At 34.7% G+C, this 20,627-nt stretch overlaps 7 protein-coding genes across 7 annotated transcripts; 2 read left to right on the top strand and 5 right to left on the bottom strand.

Annotated features, from left to right (window-relative positions):
• Window positions 1-154: 154 nt before the first annotated feature.
• HYPBUDRAFT_180119 (uncharacterized protein) lies at window positions 155-1,431 on the bottom strand. Its single transcript, XM_020222892.1, has one exon. It carries the CDS (start codon window positions 1,127-1,129, stop codon window positions 305-307), a length of 825 nt encoding a protein of 274 aa, XP_020079349.1. The 5' UTR covers window positions 1,130-1,431; the 3' UTR covers window positions 155-304.
• Window positions 1,432-1,602: 171 nt separating this feature from the next.
• Window positions 1,603-4,202, bottom strand: OPT1 (oligopeptide transporter). Its single transcript, XM_020220615.1, has one exon. It carries the CDS (start codon window positions 4,068-4,070, stop codon window positions 1,734-1,736), a length of 2,337 nt encoding a protein of 778 aa, XP_020079348.1. The 5' UTR covers window positions 4,071-4,202; the 3' UTR covers window positions 1,603-1,733.
• Window positions 4,203-5,051: 849 nt separating this feature from the next.
• Window positions 5,052-8,031, bottom strand: MCM6 (MCM DNA helicase complex subunit). Its single transcript, XM_020220614.1, has one exon. The coding sequence runs from the start codon at window positions 7,955-7,957 to the stop codon at window positions 5,168-5,170; it is 2,790 nt and encodes a 929-aa protein (XP_020079347.1). The 5' UTR covers window positions 7,958-8,031; the 3' UTR covers window positions 5,052-5,167.
• Window positions 8,032-8,261: 230 nt separating this feature from the next.
• HYPBUDRAFT_151666 (uncharacterized protein) lies at window positions 8,262-8,944 on the top strand. The gene has a single exon (XM_020220613.1). It carries the CDS (start codon window positions 8,558-8,560, stop codon window positions 8,930-8,932), a length of 375 nt encoding a protein of 124 aa, XP_020079346.1. The 5' UTR covers window positions 8,262-8,557; the 3' UTR covers window positions 8,933-8,944.
• On the bottom strand, window positions 8,940-9,748 carry HYPBUDRAFT_151665 (peroxiredoxin). The gene has a single exon (XM_020220612.1). The coding sequence runs from the start codon at window positions 9,733-9,735 to the stop codon at window positions 8,998-9,000; it is 738 nt and encodes a 245-aa protein (XP_020079345.1). The 5' UTR covers window positions 9,736-9,748; the 3' UTR covers window positions 8,940-8,997.
• A 355-nt stretch (window positions 9,749-10,103) lies between these two features.
• On the bottom strand, window positions 10,104-13,650 carry SEF1 (Sef1p). Its single transcript, XM_020223197.1, has one exon. The coding sequence runs from the start codon at window positions 13,387-13,389 to the stop codon at window positions 10,312-10,314; it is 3,078 nt and encodes a 1,025-aa protein (XP_020079344.1). The 5' UTR covers window positions 13,390-13,650; the 3' UTR covers window positions 10,104-10,311.
• Window positions 13,651-16,734: 3,084 nt separating this feature from the next.
• Window positions 16,735-20,591, top strand: HYPBUDRAFT_133424 (protein kinase). The gene is made up of 3 exons (XM_020219517.1): window positions 16,735-18,850; window positions 18,938-19,827; window positions 20,002-20,591. Exons 1-3 carry the CDS (start codon window positions 17,147-17,149, stop codon window positions 20,348-20,350), a joined length of 2,943 nt encoding a protein of 980 aa, XP_020079343.1. The 5' UTR covers window positions 16,735-17,146; the 3' UTR covers window positions 20,351-20,591.
• Window positions 20,592-20,627: the final 36 nt, after the last annotated feature.

Raw genomic sequence — 20,627 nt, 5'->3', positions numbered from 1 at the left:
TCATGTATCTTAATCAAGTTCGTTGAATTTTGTGATGCAAGCCTTGGATCAATAAGGTGTTTAGTTGGACTTGATTCCAGCCTTGCTCTGCCCATTTACGCGCTTCAAAACCCTGCTGATGGGTCCTTGTATTCATAACTCATAAATCCCTTGAATCAGGGGACTGAAGTCATTAAGAATAATCTTTTAAATGATGCAATTGCTAGCCGTATGGTAACGTTGATATTTTTGTTTTCTTTTCGCTACACGAGAAAAGAAGAATGCAAAGAAGTTCCAGAAGTAGGTTCGTTTGGCTTTTATGAACCTAATCGGATTTCTCTAAATCATAATTTACCAATGATTCAACGGGAAAGTAGTTTTTTTCATCGTGTTTAGCATTTTTCTTCATCCATTCAGTGGGTTTAGAAGTATTTGCACAAGCTTCTGTATGATTTATGAAAGCTTTCAGTGAAGGAAACATTTTTTGGCAGATTCTGCACCATCCCGGATCATCCCCTTCAATCATTTGCAGTTTATCCTTGACATAATGAACTAATTTCAAATGTCTTTTCAAAACATCTAATCTTGCAAATGCGCCTCCATTCTTGTGGCATGTTGGATCGTTCTTGTAAAAGGGACAAGTGTAATTTGGTTTGGTATGAGATTTTTTATGTCTGGTTAAATCAGATAACCTGGTGAATGACCAAGTACACCCTTCAAATGGACAGGCATGGGGCCGCTCCACTGAAGAATCTCCTCTTTTATGTTGCTTCTCTTGTTTGGATCTGGGGTATTTCAAGATCTTGTATTGTTTTTCCGAATTTTTTTCTGTTTTAGATGGAACTCTAACTGTCTCTGATCCATTGAAGAAGTAAAACGTTCGGTCACTTGGAGTCACAAATACATAATCATCGGATTCCATATTATTTGCTTCTCTTCCAACGTCTGGAGCTGTGTTGGCGTCCCACTTGTCTTGATGGGGTGGTATTGACGTTTCTAACAAACCCGATGAAGATTCACCACTAAACAGGCCTTCGCTTGAATCATGCTTCCTTTTCTTATTCAGTGGCTCGAGGTCGTCCTGTGGTAATACCTGGTCCTCCTCTCTGAACACGACTTCTTCAGAGCTGTTGGGCCTTAGGTCTGACATTGGACTGTTATCAAAGGAAAAGTGTTGCAACTTTTCAAGCCGCTTAAAATGTGTTATATTTTTGTTTAGTTACTCTTTTTGGTAGTGTAAACCCCAAATGAGGTGTAAGGGTTATCATCAATTTCTTTACAAATGATTGAACTAACGTCAAAGATCTATAGTTTCTATTCTTTTTTCAGGCCAAGTTGCTCAGGCCAAGTTGCAAACATTGTAAGTGTATGCCTTTCTAGTTTGGTTTTATCTTGAAAAAGGTTTACGAATAAGTGAGACTTTTGTGCAATTTTGAACATAATTATTACAATTTATGAATTTAATGGCGATCTTTTAAATGAATAAAATATCATAATCACCGAAACAAACTTGTATCCAGAGTGTGTTCCAGGTAATGATTACTTGGGTTTAGTAGTTACTTGGTTGGACGAAATTTGTGCCGCACAACACTACAATTTGCAGCCATTTAAAAGCTTACAAAGTATACAGGGAACACTCAATGTTCATTAAAAATTATCGCCTTATATTGATAACAAAATTATTAGAAGTAAAGCCTATATATTTACATAAATTATATTTGAAAAGAAATCATATCAAGAGAATAACATCACTCTTACCACAGAGAAGGACCAACCGATCCACCAGATGGGATTGGATCACTGATAGCAGTACCCAAATAATCAGGAGTTTCGATAACAGAATTACCCCACCAAGTTGGGAATTTTGCATTAGTTAAATTTAAACATAAGAAAATCATCAACATCAGCCATGCAAGACCAATATCTAAACCAGCTGATAAACTATAATTATATTTAGACCACCAAGCAAAATAACGTTTTTTGATAAAGAAACCAAAAATTAAACCAACCAAAGAATAGTTGAAGTAGTTAAAACAATTTGCAGGTGGAATATAACCAGTTGCAGACCAGAAAACTGGAGTGTTGATTAATGGGAACTTGCTGTACTTCTTTCTGATAGCCCAAATAATAACTGGTAAGACTGCACCAATTAAAAAGAAATAAGTCAAATTATGGTAAATTTGACCAGCAGAGTAGGAAAGTTTAGGTCCAATAACACCCCAAATAATCAGCGCATTAAAGAAAACTCTACCATTAGGACAAGTATAACCACTTGCTTGATGTTGATCACAGAGATTGTCAATAGCACCATAAGCCCATCTCAAAACACCAAGTTGAACAAAACAAGACCAAACAGTAGCAAGAGCTTGGGCAACAAAAGTAGTTACTGGAGAAATATGCATATACTGACCTAATTTCATATCTTGAGCAAATAAAACTGCTTGATTATTAGTGATGTAAAGGAATGTTTTGAAAAGCATCATACAAAGAGGCTTACCAGGAATCATATAACCAACAATCAATTCAGAAATAACGTTTAAACCGACAGCGATATTAGTTTGAGAATAAATGATACCAACTGGTAAAAGGAAGACACCAGCGATAATTAAAGCAACAATTAAACCCCAAACTGGCATTTCAGTTGGCCAAGCACGGATAGTGGCAATACTTAAAGCAAATGAAATAAGGAAAAGAATGAAATACCACCACCATGGAACTTCTCTGTAACTTTTTCTTACTAATCTTAAATGGACATCTGGTTTTTCTTCTGATTTGAATTGACGAACAATATCTTTACCATGGAACAAAATAGTATGTACAATGGTAGCAGTAGTTGATGCAAAGGAAAGACCATATGAAATGGCAAAAGTAGTTGATAAGAAAAGTGGAGAATATTCACGATAAGCAGTTTTATCAAAAGTTAAAGTATCAACATTAACAATTTTGCTAACATCATAATCTTGACCAAATCTATCGTAACTATCGGAACTTGAAATTGGGAAAGATCTAGAGTACCAAACATTTTTATAGTATAAGATAGGAGTAATTATCCAAAAGATTATAACAATTGAGGCCAAAACAGTCCACATAACGGTTGCATTAGGGATTAATGGAGATCCAATATAACCACTAACTTGATTCCAATCAAGAGTTGGTTGTAATAAACCTAATCCAGTCGATGCACCAAAGATTTGATTAACAACAATATTTGATGGTTTAATGTAGACACACCAGCAAAGATAAGAGAAGAATTGAAAAATGTAGCCTGGGAAAAAGTACCAGATAAAAGAACAAATGAAAACAACGGAGAAAAATTTCAAACGACTAATTCTCCAACCATTAGCTGGATGGTTTTCATTGATATGCATATTAGTTAAAAAGGTAGAAGTGACCAAGTTTGCTGGCCAAATAGCACTTGATGGTTCAACCAAAAACTTTCTAGCTAAACCACCCATACTCAAACCGATTAATTGAGTTGATAAAATCATACAAAGGGAGTAACCAATTCCGAAATCACTTTTATAAAACTGATTTTGAGCAAGAAGAATATCAGTAGCATAAGCAGTCCCCCCACCAAAGGAAACAGAACCCATAATGGTAACGATAGCATGTTCTTTCAAATTGAAAGGACCGGGGTTTAAAGGTAAGCCAAAAACCGTCCAATTTGGAACAATTTTTTCCCATGCTCTACCGATTGGATATGCCAAAATCGATGTGACATAAGTAGAAATGGTTAAACTTGGCGAATGAAGAGAAAATAAAAGATTCATCCCGGAACCAATGGTAGTCAAAATAAACCCAATAACAACCATACGAATGGTGTTTTGAGGTAAGCTTGGGTCATCTGTTGATGGCACAGCAGAACGCACTTCTGGGTATGGAGAATCATCTTCAACATGAACAGCAGCGTATCCATCATCGGCAATAACTTCGTCCAAAGCACCATTAGTAGTGATCGGATCGAATTCGTTCGATTTGGAAATCGAAAGATTCAAAGCTTGAACATCCGAAGCTCCGAATTCAGTCTTGGTTTCAAAATGATCGTCCGTGGCAGGAGAATCCTTGAAGACAAGGTCTCTAATCTTTTCCATATTAAAAGTGAAATATTAAATAGAAAGGAAAAGCACTAAGATAAAGAAACTTTTTGCAATTAAACCATAAAAGAAATAAAAAGTCAAAAAAAAAAAACGTTTCTACAGAATATTGGATTAGCTCCTATTTATAAAGGACTCTTCATCCTATAGAACGGCTGTCTGGTGGTAACGAAATTCTAATTGGAGTACCCTCTTCATTTCCCGCCAAATAATGCTGATAAGACTAATCGACCTGCATATTACTGCAATTTTCAAATTGTCATTTTTTCGCTGCTTTCTATTATACAAGAAAATTTGGCATATTTCCATCAACTTGACATATTTTATAGCACGCTAGTATTGTTTGGGTGCTGTCTTGGCCAGGCTATAGGGCTAAATGATCAAGAGGATCATTTGACCTGGTGTAAGATGACTGTTCGACTTCAGATCCATCATTGTATTGATAATACTTGTTTTGTTATATTGGTCGGACTACGTGCGGCACCATAATTTGATGAGGTCGGCTTAAATTTAATTATTCCCCAACCACCGATCATTTGATAAGATTATTGACGTAAGAATGCCACCACTTCGAATTTACTCCAATTTCACTGATGACTGTGACAAGCAGACAACGCGCTTTCAAACGCCTTATTGGATGGACCTACAAAATCACTCCTGTAAAGGAGTCTATATTTAGTTGGTGGAGGAGGCTGCCTTACGATTGTAAGGTCACAAATCCCGCCTATCGCTTCCCGAAATGAACTTGATGGAGCTGTTGTAATCTTCTCGTAAATCTATGAAGATTGACGACCCCATTGTGATCTTGCCAATCGTACGACAGGCATTTGCTGATATGGCGATGGTTTAAGATCGAAACAGATGAAGAGGACATGAGTCAGTTCCAACGGTGTCAATGCCATACGGCCTAATTAATTTTTTTTTTAATTAAAGATTTACAGTTGATATATCCGTTCGCAAAAATAATAACAAATTGAACCTTAATATACATAATATGAACTGAAAACAAAACCAAAGAGAGAGAAAAAAAACAAATATCGAAATAATAAAATAAGAATAATAAAACAAAAAGAACCTGAAGTATATCCAAAAGGTTAATCCTCAGCTATTTGGTCAGCGTCTTCAGCGTCTTCAGCTCTATTTTGATCGAAAAAATCTAAAATAGCACAGTTTGGATGTAATATATAGACTGTTTTAGCTCTTGCTTGTTCTTCGGGACTATCGTCAAGTTCTTCATTATTAGTAACACTCATCAAGATCCGATCTTTAACTAATTTTCTTAATACTTTGAAAGCAATGATTCTTTCTTTTTCAAATTCTGCTTCAGTTTGAATATCGTCTTCCTTTTGAAGTAAGTACCAATCGATAAGCTCTTCTTTAGTTAAACCTTGTCCACTTGCATTATCTTCATCAGATACTCTCTTAACTAATAAATTCATTATAGCAAGGAACTTCTCTGGGCCAATCTTCATCTTGGGCTCAGAACGTCTTTGCTGTTCATGTTGTTCAGTTTGTACCTGTTCAAGAGTTTCTGGTTGAGATTCTTCTTGCATTTGAGTATCTTCTGGTTGGTCAAGATTTATAGCTTCATCTTCATCATCTAATTCAACATCATCCATTTCAACTCTAATAATCGATTGTCTTAATAAATCATAAGCTTCTGCAACAAATGTTGGAGTAATTTCTTCGGAACAATTAGCTCTTGCAATCGCTTCTGATAATCTTATCATCGATTCTAATTGTCTAACTGTAATTCTATAAGACGATCTACCCAAACCTTGAGCATCATCACTTCTTAATTCTTTATATCTACTAACCAAGAAATCTCTGGCTTCTTTATTCATTCTTGGTTTGAAGGTTTTGGCATATCTGATATATCTGGTTAATTGCTCCGCTGAGAATGGCGGATCAATAGCATTATCACGAAGCATATGTAAATCAACAATATGAGAAGCTAATTGGGTATCAATTCTTTCATTGCAATCATCTAAAATAACGAAAAATAAATCAAATCTTGACATAATTGGAGCTGTCATACTCAAATTAGCTCTTAATCCTAATTTCCTATTATATCTACCACCAATAGGATTGGCAGCTGCTAGAATAGAAGTTCTAGCGTTCAAAGTAGCATGGATACCAGCTTTAGCAATAGAAATGGTTTGTTGTTCCATAGCTTCGTGAATGGCAACTTGATCTCCAATATCCATCTTGTCAAATTCATCAATTGCACAAATACCATTATCAGCCAACATTAAAGCCCCGGCTTCAATGGTATATTCACCGCTTTCTTCATCTTTCACAACTGCTGCAGTTAAACCGGCAGCTGATGAAGCCTTACCTGATGTATAAACAGCCCTTGGAGAAAATCCGCAAACATATTTTAAAAATTGGGATTTAGAAGTTGATGGATCACCAACAATACAAATATTAATATCCCCTCTTAAATTGATACCGTCAACGGTTTCTTTATGAACACCACCTAACATTTGTAATAAAATTCCCTTTTTAACTATGTCATGACCGAAGACTGCTGGTGCAATAGATTGAACTAATTTATTATAAACGTGTCTGTCTCTAACCATACTCTTCAATTCGGCGATTTCTGGAGTACTCAATGATGAGATAAAAACTTCTTGGTCATTTGGACCTTGAAATTCAACCTCATTAGCATCCTTTTCGTTGGCCTTGTTGACAACCGATGAAACATGACAAGCGAAAAAGGCTATTTTGTAAGTAAGATCTCTAACACCTAAAGCTTTTAAACCGGTGACTCCTGAATTTAATTCAGATGCAACACCTCTGTTTTCTTTTAAAGATTGGGGTTTAATACCTGGAAGACCCAATTGAGAGATATCAGGAATAACAATTTCAGTACCAGTGAATTTACATTTGTCACCTGGTTTCGCTCTTTCAACAGTTTCTCCTCTTAAAATAACATCTAAAGTACGAGGCATGGAACCAGTTGGAATCTCATTTGAATTTTCTTGAATTCTGCACTTTTGCCAATCAATGAATTGAGATTTTGCAACATTTAAGGTAAATTTAGATTGGTTTTGACACTCGGTATTTGGACAAGCAGTTGGTTCGGTGTATCTAAATACTTGCTCGATACCCTCTATAATAGTTTGACAACTATCACAAGTAAATGAACCTTTATATAATTCGGGTCTAACTTCTGAAGATCTAGTAACAGTACCCAGTATAGACATTAAAGTACCAATTTTTTCGGTACGGATATCACGAATTCTATTCACTGAAGGTAAATTAAAGAAAGAAATTTGGAAAACTCTTTCATTAGCACTATTAAATGAAGCAGATGAATCAGTCGATGAGCCAGCAGCTGTTTCATCACTATTTGTACCCAACAAACTAACTTGTAAAAGTTCTGGAACATGTCTTTTGATCAAGTTTCTCAATCCTTTCAATAAAAAAGGATGGAATCTATAGTATTGTTCTAAAATGGCTGAAGCTAAAACCCCATTTTCTCTATCAACCAAATGTTGATAATCGACATATAATGTACAGTACTGGAAACTTCTCATAGCATGTAATTGAGCAACATATATTCTACCATTCGAAGAAGGATCGTTGTTCATGGTCTCAGCATCAACGAATTCTTCAATGAAAGCTTCGAAACTTTCACACACTTTTTCACCAGTGACATCAACAACTTTAGAAACAGTTATATCACTTCTACCGGGACGACGAGTGGTAGGGGGAGCTTGGGCAACTGGAGTTCCATGCAGAGCATCACTGTATATGTTTTGTTGAGGATGTGGAGATGTGGTTGGAGGTCTTCCAATAGATGATGGGGGATTTGATGATCTCAATAATCTAGCAGCATCCGAGGGAAGATTGCCAGGAGAAGAAACAAAATTAGACATTCTTTCTCAGTTGAATATATTACTGTACAATTGAAAATTTAGAAAGATGTCCTTAGAATTGTAGCTGATATCAAATTAAAAGATTTCAATGTAACTATTTCTATTTACTTATTCCTCGAACAAAAATTTAAAAAAAAATAGCTTTCTTTTTTTTTTCCTTAGACGCGTCCTTCATTAGATTTCCCTATTCAGATAAATTGGATGTGTGCCATCAAAAAAAAAACGGTCACGTGACAAGGTTTTAATGTGAAAATATAGGGTTCGGCATTACAAGACTATAGTAAAGCTACCAGAATCCAACAGAAATGATAGGCCAAACAGTGTTAAGGTCATTTTTTAGATTGAGCTCTACTAGTGCCGGTAAACGTTTGTATTTTTACCAGTTTTCATTTACAGAATTCCGCTAACCCATACCATCTAGTTTCGCCTAGTTTATTAAATTTGAAAGTTGGTCAAATAATAAAATGTGTTCAACATCCACAAGCTGATAAACTTTATGTATCACAAGTCCAAATCACTCCTGTTGACCCGGAATCCGAAGGTCCAGCACCGACCGTTCAAATATGCTCAGGTTTAAAAGATTATGTAGCTCTTCAAGACATGCAAAATCGGAAGGTTGTTGTGCTTGCAAATCTCCCTGCCAGTAAGTTAAGAGGTGAAAAGTCACAGGCAATGCTACTTGCTGGAGAAAAATCTGATGGTAAAACACCCGGATCATCGATTGTCAAGCTATTAAGCCCCCCAGTAGATGCAAATTTGGGTGAGAAGCTCTCTTTCTACCCATTTTACGATGAGTCCTTCCCAGCAAAATTGAAATCGAGTAAATGGGCCCCTATCCAAAGCTGCTTGAAAACCAACGAAAAGGGACAAGCAGTATATGTTACTGAAACTGGGGAGCAGTATCTATTGAAAAAATCCCCTGAATCTGAACACGGAGCATTTTGTGATAATCTTCCAAATGCAATAATTCGATAATTAAAACCTACATGTATATATTCAAAATATAAATTTTCAAGATTTCAAGTCTTTACTTAATATACTTATTCAATTGGACTTTTAGTAGTTCTCAAATACGATTTCAAAGTTTTGAATTCACCAAATTTAGCTTTGGCAGCATCGTCACTGATAGATGGTGGAATAATGACATCTTCGCCAGAAGACCAATCAATTGGGGTTGCAATACCTTTGCTGTCAGCTAATTGTAAAGCGTCAACAACTCTTAAAACTTCAGCAGAATTTCTACCAGTAGAAGCTGGGTAAGTCATAATCAATCTAACCTTCTTGGATGGATCAATAACAAAGACCGATCTGACAGTTGGAACCATTCCACCACCAATTTTGTTGAAATCTTCCTCAGATAACATGTCATATAAGAAAGCAACTTTTTTATCGGAATCAGCAATGATTGGATAAGAAAATTTAGCCCCTCCAGTGGTAACATCTTCCATATCCTTAATCCAAGCTTTATGACTTTCAACACCTTCGGTAGATAAACCAATCAATTTAACGTTTCTTTGATCGAATTCTGGTTTCAATTTAGCAAAAGCACCTAATTCAGTAGTGCAAACCGGGGTAAAATCAGCTGGGTGAGAAAATAAAACAACCCATTGATCACCAATGTATTTATGGAAATCAATTTCCCCTTCGGTAGTATCAACAGTGAAGTTAGGAGCAGTAGAACCAATTCTAACTCTTGGTTGATCTTTAGGATTGAAGGTTGAATAAAATCTACCAACAAGTTGAGTACCAGATGGTCTAGCTAATCTAGGAATAGCCATTGGACGAGCACATCTGGCTTTAGAGGCATTGGCTGATAAACGTAATAATTGTCTTGAAAGCATCTTTATGAATAATTGGGATTCAATTGGATAATACAACTCAAGTGAATAAAAAAGTTGAACTTATTAATCTTGAAAAACTTTTTTTTTCTTCACTTGATACCAAAAGTTTGGAGTTCCTAATTGCGACCATAACTGCGAGATTTTTTATAAAGATTCTGTATGGGCACTATCTCTCAAAGCAAAATTGCTTTATATAAACCGTTGCTTTAGCCAATACTTAAGTATATGTCTACATCTATACGGAAAGTGTGTAATCTAAAAAAGACATAAACGTGAATTAAAATTAATTAACATATAACAGACGTAAGAAAGTATAAAGGAAAACGAAACTTGTAGATTATTTACAATTGGTTATCAAGCAGATACAAGCGTGACAAAAATACAAACAGATAGGGAAAAAGAATTTGATTAGAAAGCAATAGTCGTGAATCTCTTTTTGTTAGAGTTCTTCTTGGTTTTTGGACTGTCTTTGATTTTTTTGTTTTTTGTTGCATTTTCAAAGAGAGGAACTGATTATTTTTCGGGAATCATATTCACGTCAAACCAGCCTAGGAAGTCATCGTCTTGGTAATTATCATTATTGAGCCAGCCATTGGACTGCTGTTGGAAGAAATTGTCCATTTGATCAGCCATCCCACCCATATTTGTAGCCGAAGATCCCAAATTAGAAGATGGTAACACAGCACCAGGCATACCGTAGTTGAAAGTAGCGGGAGATCCTTCAGTATTGGTACTCATAAGCATTTGTTGATTACCTTGTTGAGGAATCTGAGATGGGAGAGACTCAAATTGAGGAACTTGGGGGATAGTACCAGAGAGATTTGGATTGAATTCGTTACCAAAAGAGCTATTTGGTGGCACTGTATCATCTTTCGATACATCTTCTGATTTAAGGTTTCTTTCATTAGCAGCTTTGAAAGCTGCAGTATTAGCAGGGCCAGTTCCAGTTAAAGTATTCATTGGATCAGCAACTTCATGGCCACCATTTTTCTTCATATCTTTAATACTACCAGTTGCTTCTAACATAGCCAAAGGAATACCATTAATTTCCAAAGGTTTATTCATTCCATTAGCACTAGCATTGGATCTTGCTTGAGTCATTGCTTGGTCTGTTGGAACTAAAGTAGTGATTGTGGTACCATTTGGAGTAGTTGTTGTGATAGTTTTAAAATCATCTTTGGTAATTTGATTATAGAAGGGTAAAGGAGCAGCTTTTCTCATATGACTGTTACGGTGACTTTTTTCATCTTTAGGACTATTAGGGCCTTTATTTTTATCAATTAATGTTCTTCTTCTAGCTTCATGAACACACCAAACTAAATCATAAAATAATGAGGCAGTTAAATGAGATCTCATTCTTGTTATAATGCTACCTCCACCAATTATTTCTTGATTTTCATCATCACCATCGAAAATCTCTGGATAAGTATACAAAACTATATTTAAGTTTTCTAAAACTTTAGCAGATCTCAGTATATCATTCTGTAAGTCTTTCCAAGAAGATAAAGTATTTCTTAATAAACGATGAACGGTGACAATTGATTGTCTTGCACTATCGACATATTTATCAATCAAATAGCGAGATAAATGCAATTTAAACAATAGTAAAACTGAATAAGTAATTGCTTGTCTAACATAGATTGGTAATTCAATTAACATGATGGTGTTAGAACTTATCATTTGAGATGTTATAGTAATAATTCTTGTTGCTGATAAATAGGCAGAGCTAACGTATTTAACTTGATCTTCGATTGGGGTTCCAGGTAAAAATGCAAAACAACAAATCATTAATTTGATATATAGATAATAAATTTCAATAACTGAGCCTTCATCGATTGGTAATTTAAATCTCAATCTTTCTAATTCACGATCTAAAATGTTTAAAGATCCTGCTCTATTAGAAGGTTCTAATAACCCATCAGATCTTGTAACTGAAATACCCATAACATTAACTAATTTACATTGGAAAATTGATAAAGAGATTAAGCATCTAAAATTTTTAGGTAAATTATTATCGACTCTTGCATTTTCCAATAAATAATCGGTGGTATTTATTGATGGAGGTAAACCTAAGACCGAAGACCAAAATTGCTCGCAAAAGAATACTGCAAGCCAAGATCTTGTTCTCCATAATTCAGCATCAGGACCCAAACTTACTTGAGTTCTACTAAATTCTTGAATGAATTCACCACCTCTATGTAAACCAAGTTGTAATGATAAATTCTTAGCCAAGCCTATGAATCTATAAGAGCAATCATCTAAAACTTTTTCATTTGGTAAAGGCCATATGGACAAGATGATTAAGGCTTGGATAACATGGGTTGAACGAGGAGTTCTAATCCAACAAGTTTCAATAGCTAATTGTTTAATTAAAGAAGCCAAAGACATATATAAAGTTGGTTCAGGTTCTGATAATGCAGCCGTTAAAATAATAGACCAAAACAATAATTGAGATTTATTATATAATTCAGTGGCCGAATTTGAAGTGACAATTGGTAAAAATGGTAAAAATTTATCCATAAATCTATCATGTAATTCATTAGCTTTTTCTAAAGGTAATCTTACTGAACCTAAGATGAATTCAGAGATTGTAGTATATTCTGATTGATCTTCTAAATTAAATCTTGTATTTGGAGTTGCAGTATCATTAGTTTCATTATGATTAGCATTTAAATTAATATGGTTATTTGTTTTATAAGAATCAAGATTTCTATCAACCGGAGAATTATCGGAAGAATCTTGATGTAAAACATAAGACAAATTTGGATTTGTATGAGTTGGAGCAGAATCATTTAAATTAGCCGGGGTTCCTATATGAGAAGAAGCTTCTAAATGAAATTGAGTTGGAGTATTATGGTTAGTTGAAACGTTTGACAACGAACCTAAAGCCGGTCTTTGAACAGGAGTAGTATTATATAGCTGTTGTTGTTGATGATTATGATGAGAAAATTGATTATTTGAATTAGGAGTCACTTGTTGTTTTTGTTGCTGTAAGAAATTCATGTTATGTTGATTTAAAGCTTGAGTTAACAAAGATTCATTCTTAGTTAACATTTCAATCTTAGCCTTTAATTCATCCACATCACTTTTCAAAGATTGAATTTGAGAACCCTTTTTAGGTCTAAATTGAGGATCAATTTCACATTTTAATCCCATTCTATCACATCTTTGGCATGGTTTTGGATAATTTTCCGATGCATTACATTTGATTTTATGTTGACGACAAAAAGTGCACGAAGTAACTGGTCTATGACCAGTTTGTTTGGAAGATTTATCTTGAGAATTATCATCGTGATTTGATTGATTAATAATTGGTGGTGACATGTTGATCGAATTATTACTATTAGTTTTAACCAATTTATTATTGGGGCTTGCCAACGATGAGAGATTATCTTCTTTTTTAATCAATTTCTTCTTAGTTTGTATTGAAGTAGCTGATTTTGATCGTTGCTTTTTATTAACATTGAATTCTGTTCCATTCCCCGGCATAGATTTTCTCTTGTTCGCACCAACGATATTTGGTGATGTCGTTTGAGACTGTAACAGAGGAGAAGGTTTTGGAAGAATAGATTTAACTTTATTTTTATCCATCTTGTATCTTTTCTGAATAGTTATGATTCAATCCATTAATTTTAAAGCTTTTCTCAAAATTTTAATTGAAACTTTTTTTTTTTTCCTTCGAAATAAACAAATCTAATGTATGGGTAAAACCACCGTGGATATACAAATGAAACACCTCGGACTTGGAATAGATTTACCTTATAGTGGAATGGAAGAAGAGTAATTATATAAAAAAATGCAAAGTAAAGCAAAATTAAAATTTTCTATTAAGAGCAGATGCTCGTTGATCGAATAGATAAAATGGGAAACACTAAAAAAAAAAAAAAAAAAAAAAAAAAAAAAAAATTTGAGTGTCTTAAAAAAGAGCTTCGGTTTTGTGAGTCCGTTCCAGCTTATTTCTGAATTAAGCAGGCCCACAACACTTACTCTTACATTGCACTGTCACCCACCATACTGTAGCCGGTCATAGCCTTACTCATCGTAGCTTTACATCATAGCCTTACGCTGAGTAGTTATAGGCAATAGAAGTGAAGTGAAAAAAAAAACGGTGGATCCACATCGGGGTTACCCGGACTACTGATGGAAAAGATAAAAAAAGCCAATAGACAAGTTTGTGTCATGCCGTTTTTAGGAAGAAAACGTTGAAACAGCTACAGGTTGCGGACAATTACAGGTTACCAAATACATTAATAAATAACTACCCAAAAGAACTAAATATAATACAAAGAAATGATTCGAGATGGAATCAATCATCGGATTCGAGTTTTGGATCACCAATACCATCTTCATAAATAGCGAAAACAGCTTCACTTTCAGGTAAACAAGGACTATCGTAGACTTTACAAATTCTGGTTTCACCTTTACCCTTTTTAAAACTTAATCTAGTAGTTGAACTATGAGCGATGATATTCCCACCAATTGGTTTTTTAGGATCAGGATTAAACATGGCAGCGGAACCATCGACTTGAGCCACGACTTGATTGGTGATTACCACTGCAATACCAAACTCATCGGCCAATCTTTGCAAGTGTCTCATGTATTTAGCAACGTGAGCTTGTCTAGCGGATAATTCACCTCTTCCACTATAATCAGTTCTGTATAACGACATGATTGAATCAACAATCAAAAGAGAAAACCTTGATTCGCTCATCATTTGAGCAGCTTGGTTTAATAATTGGAATTGATGTTCTGCATTATAAGCTCTTGCATACGCCACGTTATCCAAGCAATCATCCGGGTTTAAACCATATCTTTGAGCAATTGAGACTAATCTCACTGGTCTAAAAGTCCCTTCGGTATCAATATATAAACATTTACCTTCCCCACCACCCATATCGATGGGTAACTGGCAAGTCACTGCCAAAGTGTGACACAACTGGGATTTCCCGGTTCTAAATTCACCAAAACATTCGGTTATAGACCCGGTTTCAATACCTCCTCCTAATAAAGTATCCAACTGTTTTGAACCAGTAGTTATACAAATTAGTTCTGATCTTCTGACATGGAACTCCGATGCAGTGGTAAACCCCAACGGGACTAGTCTACTGGCCTCTCCACAAATCTTATCCGCTTTTGCTTCAGAGATTCCTTTAACGTTTAACAAATTTTTTTTCGAAGTATAAGCAATCGATTCAACCGTGTGGTATCCTTCGAGTTTTAATTTCTTGATGTCTCCCGGGGTGATCCCGTTTCCTTCTAGCTGCTCGATCGGTAAAGGTCCTGCAATCACATCCTCCTGGTCTATTTCTCCTTGTTCTAATTCTGCTTGAGTCATCTTTGGTCTTCTTTGGAGACGTGTATTATTAAGTAGGATTTCATCTCTTTATATAATTGTAAATAACGCGCCGCCCGAATTAACTGGTAGGCGAACGCCCCCTCCCCCCCCCCAAAAAAAAAAAAAAAAGATCAAAAATTGTGGTGTCTGGGTCTATTGGCTTGTCACGTGATCGTCGAATCAGCACCTACCGTTTCCTGTCCAAAGCTATGATATAACCAGCCCCTATCCGATATTCTACTAAAGCCTACTCCACTAACGCCTACTCCAATAATGCCTACTCCAATAATGCCTACTCCACTAATGCCTAGGCAGATGCGACAACGGCCAACTTGCACGAAGAACCCCGGTATACTCCTAATTTTGCGCGAAAGCTACAATATTCAAGATTCTGGAGTATGTCTTACATAGTCTACTCTGAGTCAGTTTAATAAATCATGTGTAATTGTAGTTGTAATTGTAATTGTAGTTGTAGTTGTAACTGAAATTGTAGTTGTAGTTGTAATTGTAATTGTAGTTGTAGGACCAAATGTGGAGATCACTCAATCAATACGGTTGCGAATCAATCACCGGGACAAAATGGCCTTGCCCGATGCGGCGAAAGCATCAACAAACCGCAGTCTGCACCCATACACCAGGCTATTAATCACATCAACATCCTAACCCAGTTAAAAGATCAACAAAGAACCAACAAAGAACCACCAGCGGCTAAACTACTGGGTCGTCTAGTGAAAGTACTATCAGGTAACCAAGTGGGAAGAGCACACCCTTGAAATGGTTATTGTAACGGATGTTCTGTTCTTTTGTTTTGATCTTTTTTGTGAATAACCGCTGTTAATTTGATCTCTAACCTTTCACTTAATCTCTACATCTTCTTCTACATCTTCTTCTACATCTCCATCTTCTACAGCTTATTCCACAATTACAATCCCGCTGGTAAACAATCAGTCGATCATAGTCGCTTGCTGCTGATACACACTTGTGTCTACTACACGGATCCGCTGCTATAGGTTACATCGTTATCCCGCTCCCTTTTCTCACCTATGAAATCATCTTTTCGTATCGATTGACTACTTCCCTACATCCTTTTGCAATTGATATTTCGTATTTTGCCATAATAAACTTCCAGTTATCCCAGTCTAATCGAAAGTCTCCATATATTCGGGTTATTCACGTCGTCTTATCCAACGTTTAAAAGCCTTTTCAGAGTTTGATTTTTATTCGACTACATATAATAATTTGTTTTGGTTTTCCTCTTCTCGTTTTTTTATTTTATTTTATTTTATTTTTTTTTTTTTACCTTATTTTTTTTTTTGCTTTGGTGATACTTCGTTAGCGGTGTTTACTTTTAAAATACCTCGTTTCCCTGCAATTTGTTTCAAGTCATAACTTTTAACATATCTTGTTGTTCCAATCCCATTTCATCTTCACCCATTCTCTTTCTTTCGACGCCAGACTTCCATCGTCTTACCTTCCCCCCCGTGTCGTTCTCGCCTTCTCGAGTAAAACTCATTCACTCTACCATCCCCACGCCAGTCCAGGTTTGTTACAGCTTTAAACTTTGGTGACACGCTTCAAGACTCAAAAGAAAGAAAGAAAACATCATCATTAATTGAAAAAAAAAAAAAAAAAAGGTTTCAACGAAAAAGAAAACAAAAAAGTTGAATACATCACCAATTTTTCAACATTGACTTTTCAACCTTTTCCCAGTTGTTTGTTCGGTAACATAGTTAATCTAAGTGGGTTGCAATCCTGTTTCGTCTTTGATTCTCTTTTGCATTTCCTTTTATTTTACCCTTCTGATCTCCTTTTTCTTTGTTGTATCCATTGTTGTTTATTCAATCTAATTTTCTTTTCGTTTTTCTGTCTTACCTGGTATCTTTATTTCATTTAAACACTGGAACTTGGTATATTTTGGTTTTTTTCCTTTGATTCTTTTTATTTTTTCCCAAATTTTGATCTTACTCTATTTGTTTTTCTTTATTTTTTTGTTCTCTTTTTTCATCTTTTACGATGGCTTCTCAAATACTTCATCCCACGGTCCCTACCCATCCTGTTATAGTATCAACTCCTTCGTCAACTCCATCTTCTGTTCCTTCAAATAACATATCTTCTGCATCAAATAATATCCCATCAACAATGCCTGCTTCATCCCACTCAAGGTCAAATAGTGTTCATTCAACATCATCTGCAGTAACCAATGGCTCCATTAACGCCAGTAACCCCACCATAACAACTTCAACTTCAAATAATCAAAACCCCAATTATAATATAAACGCTAAAAGAATTCATAGAGAAGTTAGATTTGGTTCTTATATCTTAGGTTCAACTTTAGGTGAAGGAGAATTTGGTAAAGTTAAATTAGGTTGGCGTAAAGATGGTAAACAACCAAGTCAGGTTGCAATCAAATTAATTAAACGTGATACTATCATGAAAGATTCTGAACTGGAAATTAAAATTCATCGTGAAATTAACTCTTTAAAATTATTAAATCATCCAAATATTGTAAATTTAGTTGAAGTTATGAAAAGTGGTAAATATATTGGTATTGTTCTTGAATATGCATCTGGTGGTGAATTATTTGATTATATTTTACATCATAAATATTTAAAAGAAAATATTGCCAAAAAATTATTTGCCCAATTAGTTAGTGGTGTTGATTACATGCATTCAAAAGGTTTAATTCATCGTGATTTGAAATTGGAAAATTTACTATTAGATAAACATAAAAATGTCATCATTTCTGATTTTGGTTTTGTTAATTCTTATAATAAAGAAAAGAATGATTTAATGAAAACTTCTTGTGGTTCTCCTTGTTATGCTGCTCCTGAATTAGTTTTAACTCAATCTCCTTATGAAGGTAAAAAAGTTGATATTTGGTCTTTAGGGGTTATACTTTATGCAATGTTATCTGGTTATCTACCCTTTGATGATGATCCTGAAAATGAAGATGGATCAGATATTGTTAAATTATATCATTATATTTGTAAAACTCCTTTAACTTTCCCAGAATATGTTAGTCCATTAGCAAGAGATTTGTTAAGAAAAATAATTGTACCGGAACCAAAGAAAAGAATTAATATTGATGCAATTAGAAATCACCCTTGGTTAAGTCCTTATGTTAATTTATTGTCAATTAGACAACCTGAATGGGATAAAATTCATAAAGAAAGTAAAGATAGAAATTCAACTCATCTTTTATCAAATAATAAAAATAAAAGATTCTCAATGATTAATGAAAGAACTAATTCTTCAAGTTTAATGATGAATTCTCATGCAAGATCTTATTCAAGTACAAATATTATTTATAATAGTAATACTTCTGTTCCAACAACTAGCTCATCTTTTGCTAATGCTATCGCTTTACCAGAAAATGAATCTCCTAGATCTCAACATGTTAATTCATCTGCATCTTCAATATCAAATTCTTCACCTTCTGGTATTGTACAAAATAATAATAATGCTAATTATATTCATAATCCAAATATTAATAATAATAGCAATAGTACAATCACCTCATCTCATGTTTCAAATCACTCTCCAACAAAACAACAAATCTTTAATAATTCTGGTTATGTTCGTGGTCATGCTAAATCTGCTTCAATTTCGAATACTTATTCCCCAGCAAGTACTGCTTTGAAAGCAGTGGTAACTGAAAGCAATAATAATAATAGTACTAATAAAAGAAGTTCAACCTCTTCTATTGATTTATCAATGGTTCAAATGAACATTACACCTGATCAACCCCAACAATCAATTCAACCTCAACAAAATATTGAACCAATTACTTCAAGTTCTCATAAGGCTGCAAATCATTTACCTACTTATTTACCAAGAGCTTCAACTTATACCGGTACTATTGGTACCATTGTTGAAAGTCCAACAAAACCTCCAACATCAAATACTTCATCAACAAATGGTTTCATTAATACTAGTGCAAATAGTAGTAAGAATGGATCGTCTAGAGAATCAAACAGATTACCTCATACCAATAAAAAACCAAGACCAACCTCCTATCATCCATCTTCAATGTCATCTGCATATGCAAGTGCTGGTACATCAAATTCAAATACCAATTTATCAAATAAGAGTAATGATGATAATACTAACTTCATTAAAATTTCTTCTCCTGCTAATTTGCCATATTCTCAATTTTTATCAACTTCACCAACTAAAAATTCTCCAATTTCAGAAAATTCTGGTAATTTAGAGAGATCAAGTAATAGTCCTAATTCAGGTGTTAAATCTGATGTGGCTTCAAGAAGAAATTCAGTAGTCACTCATATTCACGTTAATGGCGTGTTAACAAGTGATACGAATTTAAATAATAGTGAGAATAAAAGAAATTCTGTCTTGAGTTATTTAGAAGATAAAATGGATACTTTAGAACTTAGTGATCTGCATAGTCCTCAAAAGTCTCAAAAATTAAATAACTCAGATTTGGTAGATACTTCTGCAATTGAAACCAAAGTAACCAATGCATCAACCCCTCAAATAAGTCAACCACCTACTTTTGCAGTTCCAACTACTTCTCCAACTGTTAAGGTCAAAGAAAAGGAATTAGTTGATTCGAAACCAATTGAAAATAAAAATAAAGACGTACCTAATGGAAAGGATAATGGAAAGTGTAATGAAGTCACTGATAAAAAAGAAGAGGCTCCCCAATTTAACTCTGAGTCCGAAAAAGATGGCAAGTTACAGCCACCTTCTTCAAATAAAAGACAGCTGATTGATTCAAAACGTAAAGAAAAATCCAAAGCCAATGGGGTCACAAGAACTGGATCTAAGAAAGCTAACAAAGAAACTGAATCAAAAGATTTCGAAAAGGATTCAAAACCTTTAGCTAAAACTGCATCTGTCAGATCAAGAGATTCAAATAAGGAAAATAAAGATTCAAAGAAGCGTAATAGATTCAGCATTTTATCTTTCTATAACACCTATAACTCATCAACGTCCAACGTATCATCAAACGCTCCCAGCTCTGGAACTCACACTCCGAATTCATCGAAAAGAGTTTTGGAGCCTTCAAGCGAGGGAAATGTTCAAGCATCGTCTAATAAAGATCAAAAAAGAGTTGGATCAGCATCTTCTTCCACTTCAAGAAGATCAACCAGTCAAAACGGATCAACTGGCTCTTCCTCTGTTAATGGCAAGGAAGCCAGTGCGGCCCGTAAAGTCATGGATTTCTTCAAAAGAAGAAGTATTAGAATCGGTTAATATTTTCTGAAAGAAACTTCATCAAATTGATTTGGCATTAATCTGGAATTTTGCTAAATGGTTTTGCTTAACTTTTAATATGCTTGTATATTATTCAGGGATCCTATATATACATTTACTGTTTTTATGGTTCAATTCATTTTGATTTCTCTTTTCCTAATATCCATTTTTATTCCCCCAAAATCTTAATTTTTTTATTTCATAGTCTCACTATTCTTTTTACAACCTATCTCATATTCTTAGTTTTACTGCCTTATAATGTTTTCAAATAGTCATA

Source organism: Hyphopichia burtonii (genome assembly GCF_001661395.1).
Source record: "Hyphopichia burtonii NRRL Y-1933 unplaced genomic scaffold HYPBUscaffold_1, whole genome shotgun sequence".
Taxonomy (NCBI): domain Eukaryota; kingdom Fungi; phylum Ascomycota; class Pichiomycetes; order Serinales; family Debaryomycetaceae; genus Hyphopichia; species Hyphopichia burtonii.
The sequence above is the reverse complement of the archived record's forward strand: the minus strand, read 5'-3'. Positions and strand labels throughout refer to the sequence as shown.

Coding starts and splice junctions, on each gene's coding strand:
- HYPBUDRAFT_180119 (XM_020222892.1), bottom strand. CDS start 1,129: ATGTCAGACCTAAGGCCCAACAGCTCTGAAGAAGTCGTGTTCAGAGAG.
- OPT1 (XM_020220615.1), bottom strand. CDS start 4,070: ATGGAAAAGATTAGAGACCTTGTCTTCAAGGATTCTCCTGCCACGGAC.
- MCM6 (XM_020220614.1), bottom strand. CDS start 7,957: ATGTCTAATTTTGTTTCTTCTCCTGGCAATCTTCCCTCGGATGCTGCT.
- HYPBUDRAFT_151666 (XM_020220613.1), top strand. CDS start 8,558: ATGCAAAATCGGAAGGTTGTTGTGCTTGCAAATCTCCCTGCCAGTAAG.
- HYPBUDRAFT_151665 (XM_020220612.1), bottom strand. CDS start 9,735: ATGGCTATTCCTAGATTAGCTAGACCATCTGGTACTCAACTTGTTGGT.
- SEF1 (XM_020223197.1), bottom strand. CDS start 13,389: ATGGATAAAAATAAAGTTAAATCTATTCTTCCAAAACCTTCTCCTCTG.
- HYPBUDRAFT_133424 (XM_020219517.1), top strand. CDS start 17,147: ATGGCTTCTCAAATACTTCATCCCACGGTCCCTACCCATCCTGTTATA. Junction 18,851..18,937: donor CTTCTATTGATTTATCAATG/GTTCAAATGAAC, acceptor AGTTCTCATAAG/GCTGCAAATCATTTACCTAC. Junction 19,828..20,001: donor GAGTCCGAAAAAGATGGCAA/GTTACAGCCACC, acceptor TGTCAGATCAAG/AGATTCAAATAAGGAAAATA.